The sequence below is a fragment of the Salmo salar genome, chromosome 10 (genome assembly GCF_965601325.2).
Source record: "Salmo salar chromosome 10, fSalSal1, whole genome shotgun sequence".
Classification (NCBI taxonomy): Eukaryota; Metazoa; Chordata; class Actinopteri; order Salmoniformes; family Salmonidae; genus Salmo; species Salmo salar.
Window position 1 is genome coordinate 111,269,417 of NC_138300.1, and position 23,084 is coordinate 111,292,500.

The window sequence follows — 23,084 nt, forward strand, 5'->3', positions numbered from 1 at the left end:
ATTCATTTGTAAAAATAAATCAAAACAATTCCACTGACATTTTGGGGTATTGTGTGTAGGCCAGTGACAATCTCAATAAAATATATTTTAAATTCAGGCTGTCACTCCAAAATGTGCAAATAGTCAAGGGGTGTGAATACTTCCTGAAGGCACTGTACATGCCTAATTTGGGCCCATTTTAAATATTTTGAAAGGGCCTTCTATTACAAACGAATTGTTTACCACGGGTAGGTAGGGGACCTGTGACATTTACTTCCAGTGGTAACCAGCACCTCTGCCATTGAGGCCTAAACTTTCACTGTAGTCACTGTGTTGCTGATTAAAGCCCTGTTTCATGTTAGAATATAAAATACAAATCACAGCTCATTTTCAATAAGTGATGGATTAGAAAAGAGTAAAAGGTCACGTACACTTTAAGTATCCCGATTGCACACTGACATTGCAACAGTTTATTACACTGTGAAAGAAACACTTAAACCTATATTATTCTGCAGATCAAGTTCAAGAACGTGTTAGAGAGCAGTAAAGGCTTCTTTAGTATTATACTGTATGTTGATTTGCAGTGTAACTTGGCTTCATTATGCACAGTGGAGTGTCATCCATTCGGTTGATGATTTGAGCCAGGCCGCTGAACAATTTGTCCCGGAGTAGCGGGATTGGTTTGCGGTAAATCGGAGAACCTTCACCTGATTGGTTGATAGAACTGAACTCATCAAATGAGGGATTACCGTTCTCCATGCAGCAGGATATGATGCTGGCATCACGATCGCGGATTTTTTTTCTCTCAAAATAAGAGTCCCCTTACGCGCTAAACTTGGGTGTAGTAAAAGGTCAACAACACTTCGTATTTTTCACTGCCCCATGAAATTACATCTCTACAGACCATACCGAGTACTCCAAACCCCACTTTTGCACCAGCACAATATTTTTTTCCCTATAATCCCAATATTGTCAAAATACCAGTTTTAACATTTTATTTTTCAGTAGTGGGCGTAATGTTTTTTTAAAAATGTTTATATAAATTCCTTCTTGCATTTGCTTACGAACACAATACATACAACGTTGATTAAAATATATATTTTGAATGAGTTAACCATGCAATGGTTTGAAATATGGGCTTTAATTTGGAAGGGTCCTCATTACGATAGTGACGTCACCTTTATTGCTGCTTGCAGAATAGTAGTAAATTATGGAGAATGGTGGTAGTGTTGACAGCATCGGTGGATTAGATGGTGACTTCTGTTTACCGCAAGTCTTTTGAAGAAGTGCATTTTGCAATGCGAGTCCGCAGGGTTTAGCAAATAGAGGTAAGTTAGATGGACATATTGTGTTTGTATGAATGTAACGTTAAATGCAAGCCGACGTCGTTGCTGTGAGCTAGCTAGCTAACTACTGTAGCTCGATAGCTGAAAGATAAGCAGCGTGTTAGCCCTTGATCATGACTCAGTTCCATTACACATAAATCATTGGACGAAGGCGTCTTCTGTACGGGGAGTTTTGTTAAAAGCCCTGATGCTCGGTCTGAACATGTACACGCATTGCTTGCAGTACGGTTTTGGAAGCATAAGGACCTTACCTTTCATATCACCAATAAATACTTTTTATAATAACAAAAGGTTAAATTGATACACCTTTTATATGGTTAGTGTTGCCACACGGCCATATCATGGGTTGTGTTTACGAAAGAGAGACCACCTGTGTTATCTAGCGTGCCCGGAACACCTGTGTAAGGGAAGAAGGCCGCCAGAAACTTGTCACTGAAAAATGTCAGCTGCAACTGTGATAAACCCGTTAAAACAGTGTTTCATTTTGCATTTGTGAAGTTATTTTGATGTGACCTGAAAATAAATTGCTTTTTATTTTTTATGTATCACAATTGAGAATCTTTTCACGTTTAGATAGAGTATACAAGCATTTCGTTACACACGCAATTACATCTACTGAATATGTGTACGTGGCCAATAACATTTTATTTGATTTGGCTGTTTTGGCTGCCAGTCTACCTTTGTAAATAACAGGTTAAATTAAGGAGTAACGGTAGGCTCCTTTAGAGTACATCTTAGCCTTGATAACGTGTTAATGAAACCTCTACCCATGTAGCTTGTGCAGTCCATTTACTAAGTCTCTATTTGCAGGGAATGATCGATGTCCAATTGGCAGAACATTGCTTTGATTGCTACAGTGATTTGTGCCCCTCGATCTGGACAGCTATTATAGATTTCAATGCTGTCTTATGAGCATTGTCCCAGGCCATATTTTTGTCCACTTCCAAAGCAAGTATTTGAATGATATTGAACTTTGACTGTCTCTTACAGCCTGAAAATTGCAAACACATTTCACCCCATACCTGCAATATATCAAGTGTAATTTTGATGTATGTATGTATGTACGTATGATCTGATTTTTCAAAGGGAGGGTGGGGGAGGGACTTGTAGTCATCCCGGAAGGTAGAGTAGCAATGATCCAGAGTCTTTGATTCGCATGTAGTACAGGAGATGTGTTGTTAGAATTTCGGTAGCATTTTCCTCATGTTTATTTTATTAAAGTCCCCAGCTACTATAAATGCAGCCTCAGGATATGCGTTTTCCAGTTTGCACAAAGTCCAGTGTAGTTCCTTGTAGAGGATCGACCGATTTTTATGATTTTAACGCCGATACCGATTTATTGGAGGACCAAAAAAAGCCGATACCGATTAACCTCTCTGGGGTATGTGGGATGCTAGCGTCCCACCCGCGGGACACACTATTCAACAGCCAGTGAAATAGCAGGGCGGCAAATTCAAAACAAAAATCTCATAATTCAAATTTCTCAAACATACAACTATTATATCCCATTTTAAAGGTACACTTCTTGTTAATCATACCACGTTGTAAGATTCTCAAAAAGGCTTTACAGCGAAAGCATAACATTAGATTATGTTAGGACAGCGCCGAGACAAGAAAAACCACACAGCCATTTTCCAAGTAAGGAGAGGCGTCACAAAAACCAGAAATACAGCTCAAATTAATCACTAACCTTTGATCTTCATTAGATGGCACTCATAGGACTTCATGTTACACAATACATGTATGTTTTGCTCGATAAAGTAAATATTTATATCCAAAAACCCCATTTTACATTGGCGTGTAATGTTCAGAAATGTTTTGCCTCCCAAAACTTCCGGTGAATGAGCACATCAATTTACAGAAATACTCATCATAAACATTGATAAAATATTAAAGTTATTCAAAGAATTATAGATACACTTCTTCTTAATGTGTCAGGTTTCCAAAAAGCTTTACGGCGAAAGCAAATTTTGCAATATTCTGAGTACAGCGCTCCGATATCAAAACGAGCTATACAGATACCCGCCATTTGAGTCAACAGAAACGACAAAAATTACATTAAATATTCACTTACCTTTGACGATCTTCATCAGAATACACTCCCAGGAATCCCAGTTCCACAATAAATGTTTGTTTTGTTCGGTAAAGTCCATTTATGTCCAAATACCTCATTTCTGTTTGCGCGTTTAGTCCACTACTCCAAATGCAGGAAGCCCGCGCAAAGTCTCACGACGAAAAGTCTAAAAAAAGTTATATTTACATTCGTAGAAACATGTCAAACGATGTATCTCGTCAATCTTTAGGATGTTTTTATCATAAATCTTCAGTAATATTCCAACCGGACAATTCCAATGTCTTCAAAAAAGAAAAGGAACACAGCTAACTCTCACGTGAGTACGCGCCACTGAGCTCATGTCATTTTCTCAGTCGTCTACTTCCAGGAGCTCTTATTCTCTCCCTATTCACAGTAGAAGCATGAAACAACGTTCTAAATACTGTTGACATCTAGTGGAAGCCTTAGGAAGTGCAACATGAATCCTATGTCACTGTATACTGTATAGGCAATCATTTAAACTACAAACCTCAGATTTCCACACTACCTGGTTGGATTTTTCTCAGGTTTTTGCCTGCCATATGAGTTCTGTTATACTCAGACATCATTCAAACAGTGTTAGAAACTTCAGTGTTTTCTATCCAAATCTACTAATAATATGCATATCCTACCTTCTGAGCCTGAGTAGCAGGCAGTTTACTACGGGCATGCCTTTCATCCGGACGTCAAAATACTGCCCCCTACCCTAGAGAAGTTAATCGGACGATTTATTTATTTATTTATTTGTAAAAATGACAATTACAACAATACTGAATGAACACTTATTTTAACCTAATATAATACATCAATCAAATCAATTTAGCCTCAAATAAATAATGAACCATGTTCAATTTGGTTTACTTCTTATGGCTCAAATCCCGTTAACGGGATCGATTTGACAACATCCGGTGAAATGGCAGAGCGCCAAATTACATTCACAAGTGCAATACACCAAATTAAAGCTGAACTTCTTGTGAATCTAGCCACAGTGTCAGATTTCAAAAAGGCTTTAGGGCGAAAGCAAACAATGCTATTATGTGAGGACAGCACCCCATCTAACACAGACAATCATATTTCATCCCGCCAGGCGTGACACAAAACTCAGAAATAACGATATAATTCATGCCTTACCTTTGACGAGCTTCTTTTGTTGGCACTCCAATATGTCCCATAAACATCACAAATGGTCCTTTTGTTCGATTAATTCCGTCGTTATATATCCAAAATGTACATTTTATTTGGCTCGTTTGATCCAGAAAAACACTGGTTCCAACTCGCGGAACATGACTTTAAAATATCTCAAGTTACCTGTGATCTTTGTCCAAACATTTCATACAACTTACCTAATACAACTTTAGGTATTTTTTTAACGTAAATAATCAAGAAAATTTAAGACGGGATAAACTGCGTTCAATACTGGAGGAAAACAAAGTGGAGAGTGCTTTTCAGGTCACGCGCCTCTACACTTCCCTCGAGGCTCATTCTGAACAGGGCTACTTCTTCATTACACAAAGGAAAAACATTATATGCATATCCTAGCTTCTGGGCCTGAGTAGCAGGCAGTATACTTTGGGCACACTTTTCATCCGGACGTGAAAATGGCGCCCTCAAGCCATAAGAAGTTAAATAATGCAAAAACAAAGTGTTGGAGAAGAAAGTAAAAGTGCAATATGTGCCATGTAAAAAAAAAAAAGAAAAGCTAACGTTTAAGTTCCTTGCTCAGAACATGAGAACATATGAAAGCTGGTGGTTCCTTTTAACATGAGTCTTCAATATTCCCAAGTAAGAAGTTTTAGGTTGAGGTTATTATAGGACTATTTCTCTCTATACCATTTGTATTTCATATACCTTTGACTATTGGATGTTCTTATAGGCATTTTAGTATTGCCAGTGTAACAGGATAGCTTCCGTCCCTCTCCTCGCTCCTACATGGGCTCGAACCAGGAACACATCGACAACAGCCACCCTTGAAGCATCGTTACTCATCACTCCACAAAAGCCGCGGCCCTTGCAGAGCAAGGGGAACAACTACTCCAAGTCTCAGAGCGAGTGACGTTTGAAACGCCATTAGCACGCACCCCACTAACTAGCTAGACATTTCACATCGGTTACACCAGCTTCATCTCGGGAGTTGATAGGCTTCAAGTCATAAACAGCGCAATGCTTGAAGCATTGCGAAGAGCTGCTGGCAAACACACGAAAGTGCTGTTGGAATGAATGCTTACGAGCCTGCTGCTGCCTACCATCGCTCAGTCAGACTGCTCTATCAAATCATTGACTTAATTATAACATAACACACAGAAATACGAGCCTTTGGTCATATGGTCGAATCTGGAAACTATAATTTCGAAAACAAAACGTTTATTCTTTTAGTGAAATACGGAACCAGTCCGTATTTTATCTAACGGGTGGCATCCCTAAGTCTAAATATTGCTGTTACATTGTACAACCTTCAATGTTATGTCATAATTATGTAAAGCTCTGGCAAATTAATTATTGTCTTTGTTAGGAATAAATGGACTTGACACAGTTCGCAACGAGCCAGGCGGCCCAAACTGCTGCATATACCCTGACTGCTTGCACGGGAACGCAAGAGAAGTGACACAATTTCCCTAATTATAAGAAATTCATGTTAGCAGGCAGTATTAACTAAATATGCAGGTTTAAAAATATATACTTGTGTATTGATTTTAAAGAAAGGCATTGATGTTTATGGTTAGGTTTGGTGCAACGACAGTGCTAAATCATCACCCGTTTGGCGAAGTAGGCTGATGCGAAATTAATAGGCACCGCATCGATTATATGCAACGCAGGACACACTAAATAAACTAGTAATATCATCAACCATGTGTAGTTAACTAGTGATTATGTGAAGATAGATTATTTTTTTTTTGTATAAGTTTAATGCTAGCTAGCAACTTACCTTGGCTTCTTGCTGCCCTCGCGTAACAAGTAGTCAGCCTGCCACGCAGGCTACTCGTGGAGTGCAAAGTAAGGCAGGTGGTTAGAGCGTTGGACTAGTAAGCGGAAGGTAGCAAAAACGAATCCCCGAACTGACAAGGTAAAATCTGTCGTTGTGCCCCTGAACAAGGCAGTTAACCCACCGTTCCTAGGTCGTCATTGAAAATAAGAATGTGTTTTTAACTGACTTGCCTAATTAAATAAAGATTTTTAAAAAATCAGCCAAATCCAAAAATACCAATTTACAATTGTTATGAAAACTTGAAATCGGCTCTAATTAATCGGCCATTCTGTTGAATTGGTCGACCTCTAGTTCCTTGAGAGCCGTCGGGGTGTCGGCTTGTTGGGGAATATACATGGCAGTGACGATGACCGAATAAAATTATTTTGGGAGGTAATGCAGTCTGCATTTGATGGTGAGGTATTCCAAATCGGGAGAACCGAAGGACTTGAGTTCCTGTACGTTACCACAATCCCAGCATCATGAAACATACCCCTCCACCTTTCTATTCCGGAGAGTTTCTTCCTGTCTACGTGATGGACGGAGAACTCCGCTGGCTGAATGGAATGGCCGAACAAACCAGAGGTAACTAATTTCAATTTTTTGTAACTACAAGCTGGTAAGCTCTATTCCTGACCATGAGGTCAGTCATGCATCATTCCGGCAAGCCTACGCAGTAATTGTCGGTATTGTGGTTCACATTCAAGTCGCCATGGTTTTACAGAGCCTTTGATGAGCACATTTAAGACTGTCGTCCATAAAATCTCATTTGTGGGGACATCAAATTGTATACAGTTTTGGCTTGTTATCTGTGCGATACTAAATTAGTGATAACTCTAAATTAGCCTAGTACACTAAATCAATTGCATTTATTTTTTTCTGTTGGACAAGCACATGATCATATTATACAGTGTCGATTTCAGTTGACCTTGGGGCTGACACAACGTTTCAAATTTACTCCAGTAATCTATGATAGGCCTATGTTGTCGACGTATGTGCTTGTGCTTTCGCCTGGGTACACTTCTTTCCATGGAAACAACAGGATGGATGTTAGCTGTATTGGGGAATTAAAACCAGAGTCCAACTCTGCAAATATTGCCATGGCTTTGGCAGAGGAAATGATAGGCCTATTCATTTCAAGTGCAATTGAATCAGTAAGTTTTTAAAACCTTCTTGTTTGAATTGCAATCATTGTTACTGCTCGTCCTGAAGGAGTCTATTCATCAGTGTGTTACAACATGGGACCTTCTATTGTAACATGTCGCCTTAGGTAGTGGATCAACCTGGTTATGTGCTCCACTTGGTATCATTTCCCTAGGCCAGCCTAAACAATCAAATCCTGTCTTTTGTCTCCAACATTCGTCATTTCTGGTAGCTAGGCATAAGATTGCCTCCAGTATATTTGTAAAGTGTACTTGACTGTTCTCACAAGTGTCTTTCATTATAGATAAAACCGGTTGAAGGCACTTGTTATCAAGATGAGATCTGGCACGATAAGTCTAATCCAATAGACTACTAACTAAACAGGCCTTAGAGAGGATGTTGCTATTTTTAACTTTGTTTATTCTAGAGCTAGTTAAAACAAAGGCAAGAAAGTTGGACAAGTGTTGTCTTTCAGAAAAGTGTTCAGGGTGCCTCTTCAAATTAGGTGATACGCTTGTTCTTTACTGGCTAGAGGTCAGTCTGCTTTTAACAGGGAAGTACTATACGCTGACAACCGTGTGAAATCAATGTACACTACATGACCAAAAGTATGTGGACACATGCTCGTCTAACATCTCATTCCTAAATTATGGGCATTAATATGGAGTTGGTCCCTCTGTTGCTGCTACTGTATAACAGCCTCCACTTCTCTAGGAAGGCTTTCCACTAGATGTTGGAACATTTGCTTTGTGGACTTGATTCCGTTCAGCCACGAGCATTAGTGAGGTTGGGCTATTAGGCCTACCTCGCAGTCAGCGTTCCAATTCATCCTTAAGGAGTTTGATGGGGTTGAGGTCAGGGCTCTGTGCGGGCCAGTCAAGTTCTTCCACACCGATCTTGACAAACCATTTATGTATGGACTTTGCTTTGTGCGCAGGGGAATTGTTATGCTGAAACGGTAAAGGTCCTTCCCCAAAATGCCACAAAGTTGGAAGCACAGAATCGTATAGCATGTCAGTGTATGCTGTAGCATTGACTTCCCTTCACTGGATGTAAGGTGCCTAGCCTGAACCATGAAAAAAAAACGCTGCAGACCATTATTCCTCTTCCACCAAACTTTACAGTTGGCACTGCATTCTGGCAGGTAGCGTTCTCCTGGCATCCGCCAAATCCAGATTCATCCATCGCACTGCCAGATGGTGAAGCGTGATTCATCACTCCTGAGAACACTTTTCCACTGCTCCAGAGTACAATGGCGGCAAGCTTTACACCACACCAGCTGACGCTTGGCATTGCGCATGGTGATCTTAGGCTTGTGTGCGGATGCTCGGTCATGGAAACCCATTTCATGAAGCTCCCAACGAACAGTTCTTGTGCTGCCATTGCTTCCAGAGGCAGTTTGGAACTCAGTAGTGAGTGTTGGACAAATTCTTTTTTTACGCGCTTCAGCACTCAGCGGTATGGTTCTGTGAGCTTCGGTGGCCTACCACCTCGCGGCTGAGCCGTTGTTGCTCCTAGATGTTTCTACTTCACAATAACTGCACTTACAGTTGATGGGGGAAGCTCTAATGGGGAAGAAATTTGACTAACTGACTTGTTGGAAAGGTGGCATCCTATGACAGTTCAATGATGCCATTCTACTGTAAATGTTTTTGTCTATGGAGGTTTCATGGCTGTACTCGATTTTATACACCTGTCAGCAATAGTGTGGCTGAAATAGCTGAATGTCCTAATTTTGAAGGGTTGTCCACATACTTTTGTATAAACAGTGCATTGGAAAAGTATTCCGATCCCTTTACTTTTTCCACATTTTGTTACGTTACAGCCTTATGTTTTTTCCTTCATCAATCTATGCACCATGCCCTATAATGATAAAGCAAAAAGTTTTATTTTTGCGTGTGTGTATACACTCTCCATCCAACCTGACAGAGCTTGAGAGGATCTGCAGAGAAAAAAAAATAGATAGATAGATATATATATATATATATATATATATATATCTGCTCAAAAAAATAAAGGGAACACTTAAACAACACATCCTAGATCTGAATGAAAGAAATAATCTTATTAAATACTTTTTTCTTTACATAGTTGAATGTGCTGACAACAAAATCACACAAAAATAATAAATGGAAATCCAATTTATCAACCCATGGAGGTCTGGATTTGGAGTCACACACACAATTAAAGTGGAAAACCACACTACAGGCTGATCCAACTTTGATGTAATGTCCTTTAAAACAAGTCAAAATGAGGCTCAGTAGTGTGTGTGGCCTCCACGTGCCTGTATGACCTCCCTACAACGCCTGGGCATGCTCCTGATGAGGTGGCGGATGGTCTCCTGAGGGATCTCCTCCCAGACCTGGACTAAAGCATCCGCCAACTCCTGGACAGTCTGTGGTGCAACGTGGCGTTGGTGGATGGAGCGAGACATGATGTCCCAGATGTGCTCAATTGGATTCAGGTCTGGGGAACGGGCAGGCCAGTCCATAGCATCAATGCCTTCCTCTTGCAGGAACTGCTGACACACTCCAGCCACATGAGGTCTAGCATTGTCTTGCATTAGGAGGAACCCAGGGCCAACCGCACCAGCATATGGTCTCACAAGGGGTCTGAGGATCTCATCTCGGTACCTAATGGCAGTCAGGCTACCTCTGGCGAGCACATGGAGGGCTGTGCGGCCCCCCCCCAAAGAAATGCCACCCCACACCATGACTGACCCACCGCCAAACCGGTCATGCTGGAGGATGTTGCAGGCAGCAGAACGTTCTCCACGGCGTCTCCAGACTCTGTCACATGTGCACAGTGTGAACCTGCTTTCATCTGTGAAGAGCACAGGGTGCCAGTGGCGAATTTGCCAATCTTGGTGTTCTCTGGCAAATGCCAAACGTCCTGCACGGTGTTGGGCTGTAAGCACAACCCCCACCTGTGGACGTCGGGCCCTCATACCACCCTCATGGAGTCTGTTTCTGACCGTTTGAGCAGACACATGCACATTTGTGGTCTGCTGGAGGTCATTTTGCAGGGCTCTGGCAGTGCTTCTCCTGCTCCTCCTTGCACAAATGCGGAGGTAGCGGTCCTGCTGCTGGGTTGTTGCCCTCCTACGGCCTCCTCCACGTCTCCTGATGTACTGGCCTGTCTCCTGGTAGAGCCTCCATGCTCTGGACACTACGCTGACAGACACAGCAAACCTTCTTGCCACAGCTCGCATTGATGTGCCATCCTGGATGAGCTGCACTCCCTGAGCCACTTGTGTGGGTTGTAGACTCCGTCTCATGCTACCACTAGAGTGAAAGCACCGCCAGCATTCAAAAGTGACCAAAACATCAGCCAGGAAGCATAGGAACTGAGAAGTGGTCTGTTGTCACCACCTGCTGAACCACTCCTTTATTGGGGGGTGTCTTGCTAATTGCCTATAATTTCCACCTGTTGTCTATTCCATTTGCACAACAGCATGTGAAATTTGTCAATCAGTGTTGATTCCTAAGTGGACAGTTTGATTTCACAGAAGTGTGATTGACTTGGAGTTACATTGTGTTGTTTAAGTGTTCCCTTTTATTTTTTTGAGCAGTGTATTTATTTATTTATTTATTTATTTCTCTGCAGATCCTCTCAAGCTCTGTCAGGTTGGATGGAGAGTGTTGCTGTACAGCCATTTTCAGGTCTGTCCAGAGATGTTCCATTGGGTTCAAGTCTGGGCTCTGGCTGGGGCACTAAAGTCTCTGAATGTCCTTGTCCCGAAGCCACTCCAGCGTTGTCTTGGCTGTTTGCTTATGGTCATTGCCCCGTTGGAAGGTGAACCTTCGCCTCAGTCTGAGGTCCTGAATCTTGTTTCTCATGGTCTGAGAGTCTTTTGGAAAACTGCAAGCGGGCTGTCGTGCCTTTTACTGAGGAGTGGCTTCCGTCTGGCCACTCTACCATAAAGGCCTGATTGGTGCTGCAGAGATGGTTGTCCTTCTGGAAGGTTCTCCCATCTCCACAGAAGAGCTCTGTCAGAGTGACCATTTGGGTTCTTGGTCACTTCCCTGACCAAGGCCCTTCTCCCCTGTTTGCTCAGTTTGGCCAGGCAGCCAGCTCTAGGAAGAGTCTTGGTGGTTCCTAACTACTTCCATTTAAGAATGATGGAGGCTACTGTGTTCTTGGGGACCTTCAATGCTGCAGAAATGTTTTGGTACCCTTCCACAGATCTGTGCCTCGACACAATCCTGTCTCGGAGCGATACGGACAATTCCTTCGACCTCATGGCTTGGTATTTGCTCTGACATGCACTGTCAACTTTGGGACCTTTTTATATAGACAGGTACAGTGCCTTGCAAAGGTATTCACCCCCCCTTGGTGTTTTTTCCTATTTTGTTGCATTACAACCTGTAATTTTAAATTGATTTTTATTTTGGATTTCATGTAATGGACATACACAAAATAGTCCTAATTGGTGAAGTGAAATTGATAAAATAACTTGTTTAAAAAAATATATCTAAAAAAACGGAAAAGTGGTATATGCATGTGTTTTCACCCCCTTTGCTATGAAGCCCCTAAAGATCTGGTGCAACCAATTACCTTCATAAGTCACATAATTAGATTGCACACAGGTTGACTTTAAGTGTCACATGATCTATATATATACACGCACCTGTTCTGAAAGGCCCCAGAGTCTGCAATACCACTAAGCAAGCGGCACCAGGAAGACCAAGGAGCTCTCCAAACAGGTCAGGGACAAAGTTTTGGAGAAGTACAGATCAGGGTTGTGTTATAAAAAAAATATATATCAAACTTTGAACATCCCACGGAGCACCAATTTTTAAATCCATTATTAAAAAATTTAAAGAATATGGCACCACAACAAACCTGCCAGGAGAAGGCTGCCCACCAAAACTCACGGACCAGGCAAGGAGGGCATTAATCAGAGAGGCAACAAAGAGACCAAAGATAACCCTAAAGGAGCTGCAAAACTCCAATCTCTGCTGTGGAGCATCTGTCCATAGGACCACTTTAAGCCGTACACTCCACAGAGCTGGGCTTTACGGAAGAGTGGCCAGAAAAAAAGCCATTGCTTAAAGAAAAAAAATAAGCAAACACGTTTGGTGTTCGCCAAAAGGCATGTGGGAGACTCCCCAAACATATGGAAGAAGGTACTCTGGTCAGATGAGACTAAAATGTTTCTTTTTGGCCATCAAGGAGAATGCTGGCGCAAACCCAATACCTCTCATCACCCCGAGAACACCATCCCCACAGTGAAGCATGGTGGTGGTGACAGCATCATGCTGTGGGGATGTTTTTCATTGGCAGGGACTGGGAAACTGGTCAGAATTGAAGGAATGATCGATAGTGCTAAATACAGGGAAATTCTTGAGGGAAACCTGTTTTCAGTCTTCGAGTAATTTGAGACTGGGATGGAGGTTCACCTTCCAGCAGGACAATGACCTTAAGCATACTGCTAAAGCAACACTCATGTGGTTTAAGGGGAAACATTGACATGTCTTGGAATGGCCTAGTCAAAGCCCAGACCTCAATCCAATTGAGAATCTGTGGTATGACTTAGATTGCTGTACACCAGCGGAACCTATCCAACTTGAAGGAGCTGGAGCAGTTTTGACTTTTCGAATGCACTGTATAGTGTGTGTATGTAGTAGACAAAAGGACTTCCATCAGAAGATGTATCAATGTAATATTGATATACAGTATAGTTTGACCAAACAGTATGAAAGGTCAGATGAAGGAAAATACTTTGTCCATTATCTTGACGAAAACAGATGTCTTTATGCTTACGAGCCGTGCAGTTCCCTTTCCACTGGTCACGAGTGTGAAGGAAGTTTTCCCCAAACCAGGGCGGTTCAGACCCTGCAGACAGGTCACACGGCACATTCTTCAGTGTTTCAGGGCATCAGGCAGCGTCTGATAGCCTACCAGGCAGGGAGCACACAGAGAGATGAGGGTGGAAGTTGACAGTGCTTGTCTTCACACTAAGCCTGAGCTACTGCTGATCTACTATGAAGCCTAGTCCAACTCCGAAAGAGGCTGGTTTAGGTTCAGTCCTCCCAGTCCCACTCTGCTGCTGTTGTGAATAATGCCCCCCCCCCCATGGCATTATCTTCCCTGCAATTCGTAAAGATGACGTTGAGCTCAGCATCCCAAGTCCTCTTTACTCGGCGCAAACAAGTGAGTAGCCTGTGAGTAGCCATTTTGGGGCTGATGCTCATATGATGTGACAGAAAAGGGAAGATGTGATGCCACAGCATCATATGACCTGGCTAATCTCATTTTAATTTTTTTTAATAGTTTCAACAGGAGATGAGGCTTCTGTCTGAACATTTGAGGCTTGGGGAACATTTTGTAAAGGCTCGGTGCAGTCCAATGTGATTTTAATTTATTTATTCATGTCTACATTGAGGTTGGAATAATACTGTGAAGATGCTGATGCCCTTTTAGTGTTAGCCTGAAATCTCTATTTTCAAACAGCTCTAACTCTTTTGGTGGGATGGAGTTTTGCCCTGCCTGGTGACATCACTTTTCAGTAAATTAGTCAATAGACACAACCTCTCTGCCAATAATGACTTGTTTTACGTTTTCCCCTCAGACCACTCCAAGACAGTCATAGCTAAATTCTTGCTCGAGAAAGTGCTCTTGCTAAGAAGCTATTTATTTATAATAAAGTAAGTTACTTAATTGTTACCCAGAAAGTATTTGATATTGAGAGAGAGAGAATGCTGCATTGAGCCTTTAACTACCTGTTGGTTAGATCCTTCCTGCTGTGTGTCTCCTCGAGACTGACTGCTTTAATAAAGGTTGATGTTTCATGAAGTTCTTCTAAACATGTCATATACACATACAGAATCTCTGGCCCTGGAGATGCACTTATGTGGGGAACCAGCTTTTCTAATGTAATTTCCGAGAACGTTAACGAGCTCAGCTGAGAGGCAGCTGGCTAGGGAGAGGGAGGAGGAGGAGAGCAACCCTGGAGACAGGAACAATATTCTTGTTGTTCCTGTTGTGGTTTCAGACACTTCAGGAAGAGGACTCTGGACCTAGCTGCTTCTGTCTGTTTGTCCTCTTTGGCAAACCCTTAGCCTCTTCCCCAGGTTAATTGCTACCATAAACAGCCAACATGTACTGCATGTTCGACAGAGATTTGGCTGGTGGACTAAACCCCTAGCTAACCAGCCACTTAGCTCTTACCTAGGCTACTTCATGTCAACAACTCTAACATGTTCTCTGTCCAGCCTTGGCTGAGTCTTTGTCCTTATGCAGCAACATGAAAGCATTTTTTTTGTAATTGTCAACCAGACAGTCACCTAATATGGAATCCTTCCCTCCTACCACATATTTACTGTTAACTGTCCACCTCTTTTCCTCCCCCCAGGAGCCAGAGATCCAGTTCCTTATGGCTGTGTATGATGAGAACCTCCTGAAGAACCCTTTTTACCTGGCGCTGGAGAAGCAGAGACCCGACCTGTGCAGCAGAGTGGCAGAGCTACATGGCATTGTGAGTGACTGACAGCTGTGGCTGTGGGACCATACTATAGTACTCAGCCCTTTTTATATGGTGTATGTTACCAAGCTCAGCAGAATAAAACTATTGTGTTCAGGCTTGCATGATCATATACAGTAAATATTCCAGCTATAATGCACTACTCCCCTCTGTCTGAAAATGCAGGATTTAAGAGAGTGAAATTTCTTCTTTGTGAGCTGTGTGTAGACTTGGACCAAAATCAAACAATGTAAAGGTTCAACATATGGGGCTAGGCCAGCCAACTGTCCAGAAAATGCAGGACAATTTGGTACCACACTGGCTGAAGATTCTCTTTATGGCAAGTCAGCTGCTAGGTTGAGATGTAGGGTATGAGGTCATCCATTTATGCAGAGATAAGAAGAACATAAAGGAAAATAGTCCATTTTTAATGGTTGAGGAAGGCCATGTTATTGCTTTGGAAAATAGTTTTTTTCTTGCCATTTGTAGAAAATGGCCACTTAGAAGGTTCTCAGCCTACTTGGTGGTTAGCAAAGGAGTATCAAGAGGATAATATCTGGACCATTACTATGACTCACCACTGTTAGTGTTCTGGGAAGTTCTCAAAGGAGAGCTCTGTCTAGTAACCACCACCTACAGTGAGAGGGGGCGAGAGAAAGCTCATGCAGACACTACTGTCATAGGTGTTGAATCGCGTGTGGGTGGTAGGCCGTACCAGAGAAATAAATGTGAAGTAGCATTTTTACAGTTCGCTCAGGTGCTTTTTATTGTGGGTACTTTACCAATAAAACCTTTTGTTGAATCCATTCTCAGTCAGTCACGAGGAGCATTGTTGATTACCCTTGTTGATGATGGTGTGGTGTGCCCCAGGTTTTGGTGCCGTGCCGTGGAAGTCTAACCCTTAGTGCATACACAGCAGCCCAGTTTGAAACCTATGTTTTACACCCATCTGGAGAAGGGTATCAGACTGTAGATGGAAAGGTAAGATCCATCTGCCAACGCTACACTTCCTGTTGTATCATTGGTGCAACTACACAAAATATCATGCAGTTTCATTTTCTCTATACCACAGGAGGTTGGTGGCACCTTAATTGGGGAGGACAGGCTTGTGGTAAAGGCTAGAGTGGAAGGGTGTCAAATGCATTAAACACATGGTTTCCATGCGTTTCATTACATTCCATTAGCTCTGTTCCAGCCATTACTATGAGCAGTCCTCCTTTCAGCAGCCTTCACTGCTATATACCCATTTAGTTGATTGTAAACAGCTGCTATAAAGCAGAACGTTCTTGGTTAAGACATCTTAGTCAATGATCCCACCTGTGTGTTTTTGTCCTGTCTGATAGGAGCTGACCATCCAGGACAGCTTGGTGAGACTGGGCTTGGGGTTCCAGGCCCCAGCCAATGTGCCCATCCTGTTTGAGGAGACCTTCTACAATGAGAAGGAGCAGTGCTACAGTATCCTCTGTATCGCCAGGCCCATCGACACTGACCAAAGCCCAGGTAGTACTGCTCTCCTCCAAAGTGACAAAAGTTGGTTAACTTAGTGTATGGTTTAGTCCATATTGAACCAGATACAAACACCTACAGCCACCATCTCACTCTCACCTTTCTTCTCTCCCTATTTTCTCTCACAGTGGAGGTGACCCCCAGCCCGGCCCCGTACTATCTGAAGAATGTGGAGGATGTCAGGGAGTTCCTGGGCCACCATGTTGAGAAACTGGACAAGTTCATCAGCAGCTTCTGCCACTCATTTAAGGAGCAGGAAAAGAAGGGACTGCGTCACCACATCGTAAGTACTGACCCTAAACAACACGCCTATGTGATGCTAGACTGCTTTCGACACCATGTAGAGTCTATGCCGCGACGAATTGAGGTTGTTCTGAGGGCAAAAGGGGTACAACTCAATATTAGGAAGGTGTTCATAATGTTTTGTACACTCAGTGTACAGTAACATGACACACTAATGTATAATATGAAATGGCTATACTATAGTAATGTACACTAATGTATTGTATGCTATAGACGTATAGTAAGATGTTATATGACTTCTGCTGTGACGTACTGCTTTAACATGTAACTGTGCTCTCCTCTCAGGACTCTGTGAATTCTCTTTATACTAAATGTCTTCAGTGCCTGTTGAGAGACTCGCGCCTGGTGAGTAGCATGTTTTGCTACAGAAAACAAAACCCATTTTCAAATTATTTTCTCCTGTTTCATGCGTATTGGACACAATCCTTAGAAATAAAGCTGATTTTGTTAAACCGCCTTTCAGAAATTGCTGGTGAAACAGGAGCTCCAGATGACTCTCCTCAAACAGGCGGCTGAGGTAGTTCCATCCCTCACACTTCATTTCAAATATGACGTCTGCTGCTTTGGCTGCTTTTTGGACTGTTTCTTCATTCTGGTGAAATTCTGTTGTGTGATGATGTAATATATTTTTATGTAAAGTTGTCATTCAATTATTTTTTTCTCTTTTAGATGTATATACATCATGGTATCCATGATTTCATCTTTAATTTTGTGGGGACTCTTGAAGCCAGCCAGGTATGTAAATAAATACTATACAGTATTTGATAATGCTGTCCATTTATAGGCCCAGAATTCCCATGCAGTGAAGGTTAATATCTCTGTTTATTATCACTGTTCCAACAGGATTCTGCCTTCAACAAAACCACCAGAGGTCTGCAGGACCTGCAGCAGAAAGACTTTGGGGTCAAATCTGAATTTAGGTATTTTTTTTTTTTTACCTGGTCTCTTTTTTAATTTCTGCTTTTTATGATTACGACTCAATAACGTGATGCACATCACATTATAATTCGCCGCTGGCCAATAAACAAGTCTGCATACAACACAAAGAAAAATGAACAGACACCATATTGATCTCCATAATGTCAAGCAGGTTTCTAGCAGTAGATCCCTATCAGGTCATTTCACCACTATAACCTGTGCTGTTGTGTCTATAGACTATAGGAGTATGTTCCTCTTTCCACTCTCATACAGTATCAATATTAACTTATCCTGTTGTACTTCCGTGTTATGTCTTCTCCTACAGTATAAATATCCCTCGGGCCAAGAGAGAGCTGAGCCAGTTGAACCACTGCACCTCTCCTCTACACAAACTGCTCTGTCTCAGGAAGGTGTCTCTCACAATCATGCAGTCCCCCAGCCACTTGGGTATGTGTCTGTCTGTTTTTATGTCTGTCTCCATCCATCCTGCCTATGCCATTTCATGTCACATGTTAAGCAGTTGCACAGTGTTACAACAATCAGCCCATTGACACTGGAATGCAAATGAGCCTTTAAAATGGAAACCATCCCATTTGTTATGGTTCCATGCAAGTCTGTATCACCAAATTAAAATATTTGCTTTCATCCAGAAATGCATAAAAAGCTGATTTAACAATGTTTTATGTAGACATGACATTATTATAAACAGCCTACACGTCTTTCAAGGCTGGTCATTGTAACCCATTGTAATCAGGATTTGTTGTCTGTTCTATTCACGGTAATATACTAACTGAGTGTGTACACACGGTCCACAGAACAGAAACTGTAGGGGCCTAATCTGTATGTCCAGTTTGTTTTGCAAATCTAACCTTGTTGGCCACATAACAACCTGGCTCTGTCTCTGCAGAGTGCTGCAATCCGCTCCTAATTTCTGATGGCCAAACAGCCAATTTACCAATTTAAAGCCTAAATGAGGACAGAGGCAGAGTGTCTGAGAGGTTACACTGACTGTGGACACTCGCCTGTTTTGTTGGATGAAGCTGTTTTATGTCTTCATTTCTCCCTGCTGTATGCTCTAGTTGTAAACATCACACAGTCACTGAAACTTAGACGCAAACAGTCATTTAATAATTTCTTTCATTTCCCTTTTCTCCATATGCAGTTAGCTTAGAGTCTCTGTGTGCAGACGACCTTCTGTCTGTGATTCTGTACTTACTGGTGAAGACGGAAATCCCCAATTGGTGAGTAAGGAATTCTAGTAATACCGCAGTTAAATGAGTTCTAGTAATACCACTGACCATTAAATGGCCTGATGACTACTTTAACTACTCATTTAATGAAGAAGTGAATAACTTGCACCTAGAAATGAAACATAGTTATGAATGAATGACTAACAGCCATGTTAAACTAACAAGCATGCTCTTCCAGGATGGCCAACCTGAGCTACATCAAGAACTTCCATTTCTGTAACTCCACCAAGGAGGAGCTGAGCTACTGGCTGACGTCGTTCCAGGCCGCCGTGGAGTTCATCAGCCAGGGAAACTTCAACCTGAGCCAGGGACGCGTGGTGAGCACAGTGCAGTAGTACACAGGTTCTCTTACATTACCTTAGTCCTGGCCTGCTTAACTCAATATTGTGAAGAGGGCTTTATACACCACAAGCACATACGTTGTTGTAGCTGATATCCTATCCAAGCACATTGTTGACTTAGATACATCAACTTATCACTGCAATACCTGTGATAGCAGGCCACAATAATGACTGAAAAATGATATTGAGAGAAACACTCCCCTGTGCAGAGTGAGTGACTATGGCTGCGTGTGAGGTTTGCAGGGCTTAGGGGACCTGAACGACAAAGTGCATTTCACCCAGACGATAAACCTGCTCTCCCAGAACTCTGCTACCCCCATAGACTGTCTGTTTCAGGTGAGAACCCTGACCCCTGACCTTTAGAAGGGGAGAAAGCTATACTCTGCATAATGTTATGCTTCATTCGTCAGATGGACACCTCATTTCATTCAGCATTTCATTTTAATATGAAACCGTTGGATTAACTTTTTTCTTTTTTTAATCAATTGTTTGTGTTGATCCTTTTTATTTATCTTTGCTGATTGTGTGTGGATTGATGGATCCTGCAGCACATAGCCAATGGTAACGAGGTAGAGGTCCAGCGTGTGTTGAGTGAGAACCAGAGTGACAGGGTAAAGGGGTGCCACCCCCTCTGCTCCTGTGACCACTGTGAGCTCCGTCTCTCTGGGTGAGTACCGCTCCCACGCACACAACTCCTCTATCATAAAAAATGATATTCTCAGTAGGAAAGGTTATTTCTTTCACTACATCTTGTTATAATCATTTCCCCTTTCTGCCCACTTAATGGCTTAAAATCATATAGGAGCTGATAATGTGATTATTCTTCAACACTGTCTGCTTACAGGAGCCTGAATGACCCCTCTATCATAACGCCCTTCTCTCGGGACGACAGGGGATACACACCACTTCACGTCGCTGCTATCTGCGGTAAGAGATACCAACAGGTTTCAGAGGTACCTAAAGTTGTCCAGAAAACTGCCTCCAGGCCACACAACAGGGGATTCCTGCTCTGCCACATTCTGTACTGTTCATCCCTTTCCATCTGTCTCCCTCATTTCCCACTGTCTAAATAAAATAAAAAGGCTGTCTTTGCCGTGGCAGGTCAGTCCCTGTTGATCGACCTGCTAGTGTCTAAGGGAGCTCTGGTGAACGCCACAGACTACCATGCCCTCTCACCCCTACACCTCTCCTGCCAGAAGGGCTACCAGCGAGTCACGGTGAGCCAGGACGCTAGCAGGTCCCAGATCTGTTTGTGCTGCCTTGCCTACTCCTAAACAGATCTTGAACCAGGCTAAAGATACAAAAAGGATACTTCTGTTACACAAACTGTATATTGTCTCTGACATATTTATATTTCTCTCACATTCTGTTTGTCTCCATCTGTCTGTCTCTCTCTCTCTCTGTACTCCAGCTGCTGCTCTTGCACTATAAGGCTTTCTCCGGTGCCCAAGATAACAATGGCAACACTCCTCTGCACCTGGCCTGTATGTACGGACACGAGGATGTACGTCAGTCTGGGGAGTCACTCTCCATTTAAAATCTGGATTTAAATGCACAGTTTATTCCAACAGCCTTTACTCTGCCACTTTGTGTGGTAACCTGAGTGACAGAGCTGAAGAAATGTAACCTGTCACAGTACATGGGATAGCAGTCACAGTATCTGTATTGATACTGCCCTAAATAAGTATATGGATGATGATGACAGGTGATGACACCCTGCATTGACAGTCTTCTCTATGGTAGTTCAGAGGAGATTGTTCTCAGTCTAACAGTGTTATCCCATCCGTGTTTCAGTGTGTTAAAGCCCTGGTGTACTACGACCTGCACATGTGCCGTCTGAACATCCAGAATGACAAAGGTGACACCCCCCTGCATATCGCAGCCCGGTGGGGCTATGAGGGCATCATTGAGGTGCTGTTGGAGAACGGAGCCAGCACCACCATCTACAACAAGGTCAACGACTCTCCACTACAATGTGCCCTCAACTCTAAGGTGAGGAGTATAGACCCCTGGTCACAGCTGACCCTGCCTCTGCCTGAAACACACTTCTTACTTTAACACTAGGAGAGCAGAGAGCGTCATTGATTTTTAAATTACTCTGCCATTTTTTAAAGTCAGGTCCTTTTCCTGAATAAGTCTATGTAACACTGTTACAATCTTTAATATCACACAGAATTTGTGTTCTAAGCAGTTTCAAGAGGATCATATTTTCCCCCCCCCGCTGCCCGTCATTCACTGGCAGTCATCCAGCACAGCTGATAATGTCCCAGCAAAACTACACTACATGACCAAAAGTATATGGACACCTGCTTATCGAAAATCTCATTCCTAAATCATGTGCATTAAGATGGAGTTGGTTACCCCCTTTGCTGCTATAACAGCCCCCACTCTACTGTGGAGATTGGAAATTGTTGTTATGGACAGACTAATCTAAGTTTAAGGTGTTCGGATCACAAAGAAGAACATTCATGAGACTCAGAAAAAAATGAAAAGATGCTGGAGGAGAGCTTGACGCCATCTGTGAAGCATGGTGGAGGCAATGTGATGGTCTGGGGGTGCTTTGGTGGGGGTAAGGTGGGAGATTTGTACAGGTTAAAGGGATCTTGAAGAAGGAAGGCTATCACTCCATTTTGCAACGCCATGCCATACCTTGTGGACAGCGCTTAATTGGAGACAATTTCCTCCTACAACAGGATAATGACCCAAAGCAAAGCTCCAGACTATGCAAGAACTATTTAGGGAAGAAGCAGTCAGCTGGTATTCTGTCTATAATGGAGTGTCCAGCACAGTCACCAGATCTCAACCCTATTGAGCTGTGAGCAGCTTGACCGTATGGTACGTAAGAAGTGCCCATCAAGCCAGTCCAACTTGTGGGAGGTGCTTCAGGAAGCATGGGGTGAAATCTCTTCAGATTACCTCAACAAATTGACAACTAGAATGCCATAGGTCTGCAAGGCTGTAATTGCTGCAAATGGAGGATTCTTTGACGAAAGCAAAGTTTGAAGGACACTATTATTATTTCAGTTAAAAATCATTATAACCTTGTCAACTTCTTGACTATATTTCCTATTCATTTTGCAACTCATTTCATGTATGTTTTCATGGAAAACAAGGACATTTCTAAGTGACTCCAAACTTTTGGACAGTATTTCTGGATGGCCTAGCAACAGGATTGGCTTGATATATTTACCTTGTCATTCAGTATTATTATGATTTTGAACAAGAATGAAATGTGGAAAGGATGTATTAGAAATAGAGCCTACTTTTTATGCTTAAGTAATTATTTATTGCCTACTTTTTAATCTCTTAAGCTGATGTATGAACCTGAAAGAATATGAAAGTAGTGACTATCCTTTTACAAAAGCTTTTGTCCTGTATAGCTTAACACAGTGTGTATGTATGTAGGCTACATAGCAGAATGAGTATCAGAGGTAATTCTGGAACAGCTGTGTACATGCCAGATTTTGTAAACAAACAGTGCTTGTGTGTCAAGGAGTCTATTTGTGGGCTCGTTATGTGCAAATGAAGAAGTATGCACGTGTGTAACTGAAGTGTACTTGTCTATGCGTCTTGCAGATTCTGACGCTATTGGAGTTGTCCCACAACAGCTCTCATAGAAGAGAGAACAATGATGTAAGTCAGATTTCATCACTTAGGAAGTGACGGAGAAGAGATGCAACTACAGTATTTCATTAGATACAATGATGGCTCTACTCCAGGCAACCAGCCTGTTAGAACACCATTAACCAACATACTGTTGTTCTACTCTAGACTCTTCC

The 23,084-nt window shown here is 42.4% G+C and overlaps 1 protein-coding gene across 3 annotated transcripts in view; it reads left to right on the forward strand.

Annotated features, from left to right (window-relative positions):
• The first annotated feature begins 1,162 nt into the window (after positions 1–1,162).
• Positions 1,163–23,084, forward strand: part of ankrd27 (ankyrin repeat domain 27 (VPS9 domain)) — a 113,148-nt gene continuing 91,226 nt past the window's right edge. For all 3 annotated transcript variants that reach the window (XM_014125575.3, XM_014125576.3, XM_014125577.3), the window contains exons 1-19: positions 1,163–1,307; positions 14,880–15,002; positions 15,858–15,968; positions 16,331–16,487; positions 16,622–16,776; positions 17,082–17,141; positions 17,260–17,313; positions 17,466–17,531; positions 17,640–17,716; positions 18,040–18,161; positions 18,877–18,955; positions 19,143–19,281; positions 19,549–19,641; positions 19,854–19,972; positions 20,150–20,232; positions 20,407–20,522; positions 20,717–20,809; positions 21,100–21,297; positions 22,882–22,938. In XM_014125575.3, coding sequence (XP_013981050.2) covers positions 14,901–15,002; positions 15,858–15,968; positions 16,331–16,487; positions 16,622–16,776; positions 17,082–17,141; positions 17,260–17,313; positions 17,466–17,531; positions 17,640–17,716; positions 18,040–18,161; positions 18,877–18,955; positions 19,143–19,281; positions 19,549–19,641; positions 19,854–19,972; positions 20,150–20,232; positions 20,407–20,522; positions 20,717–20,809; positions 21,100–21,297; positions 22,882–22,938 — 1,881 coding nt within the window. In that variant the 5' untranslated portion in view covers positions 1,163–1,307; positions 14,880–14,900. The remainder of the gene's footprint in view (positions 1,308–14,879; positions 15,003–15,857; positions 15,969–16,330; positions 16,488–16,621; positions 16,777–17,081; positions 17,142–17,259; positions 17,314–17,465; positions 17,532–17,639; positions 17,717–18,039; positions 18,162–18,876; positions 18,956–19,142; positions 19,282–19,548; positions 19,642–19,853; positions 19,973–20,149; positions 20,233–20,406; positions 20,523–20,716; positions 20,810–21,099; positions 21,298–22,881; positions 22,939–23,084) is intronic.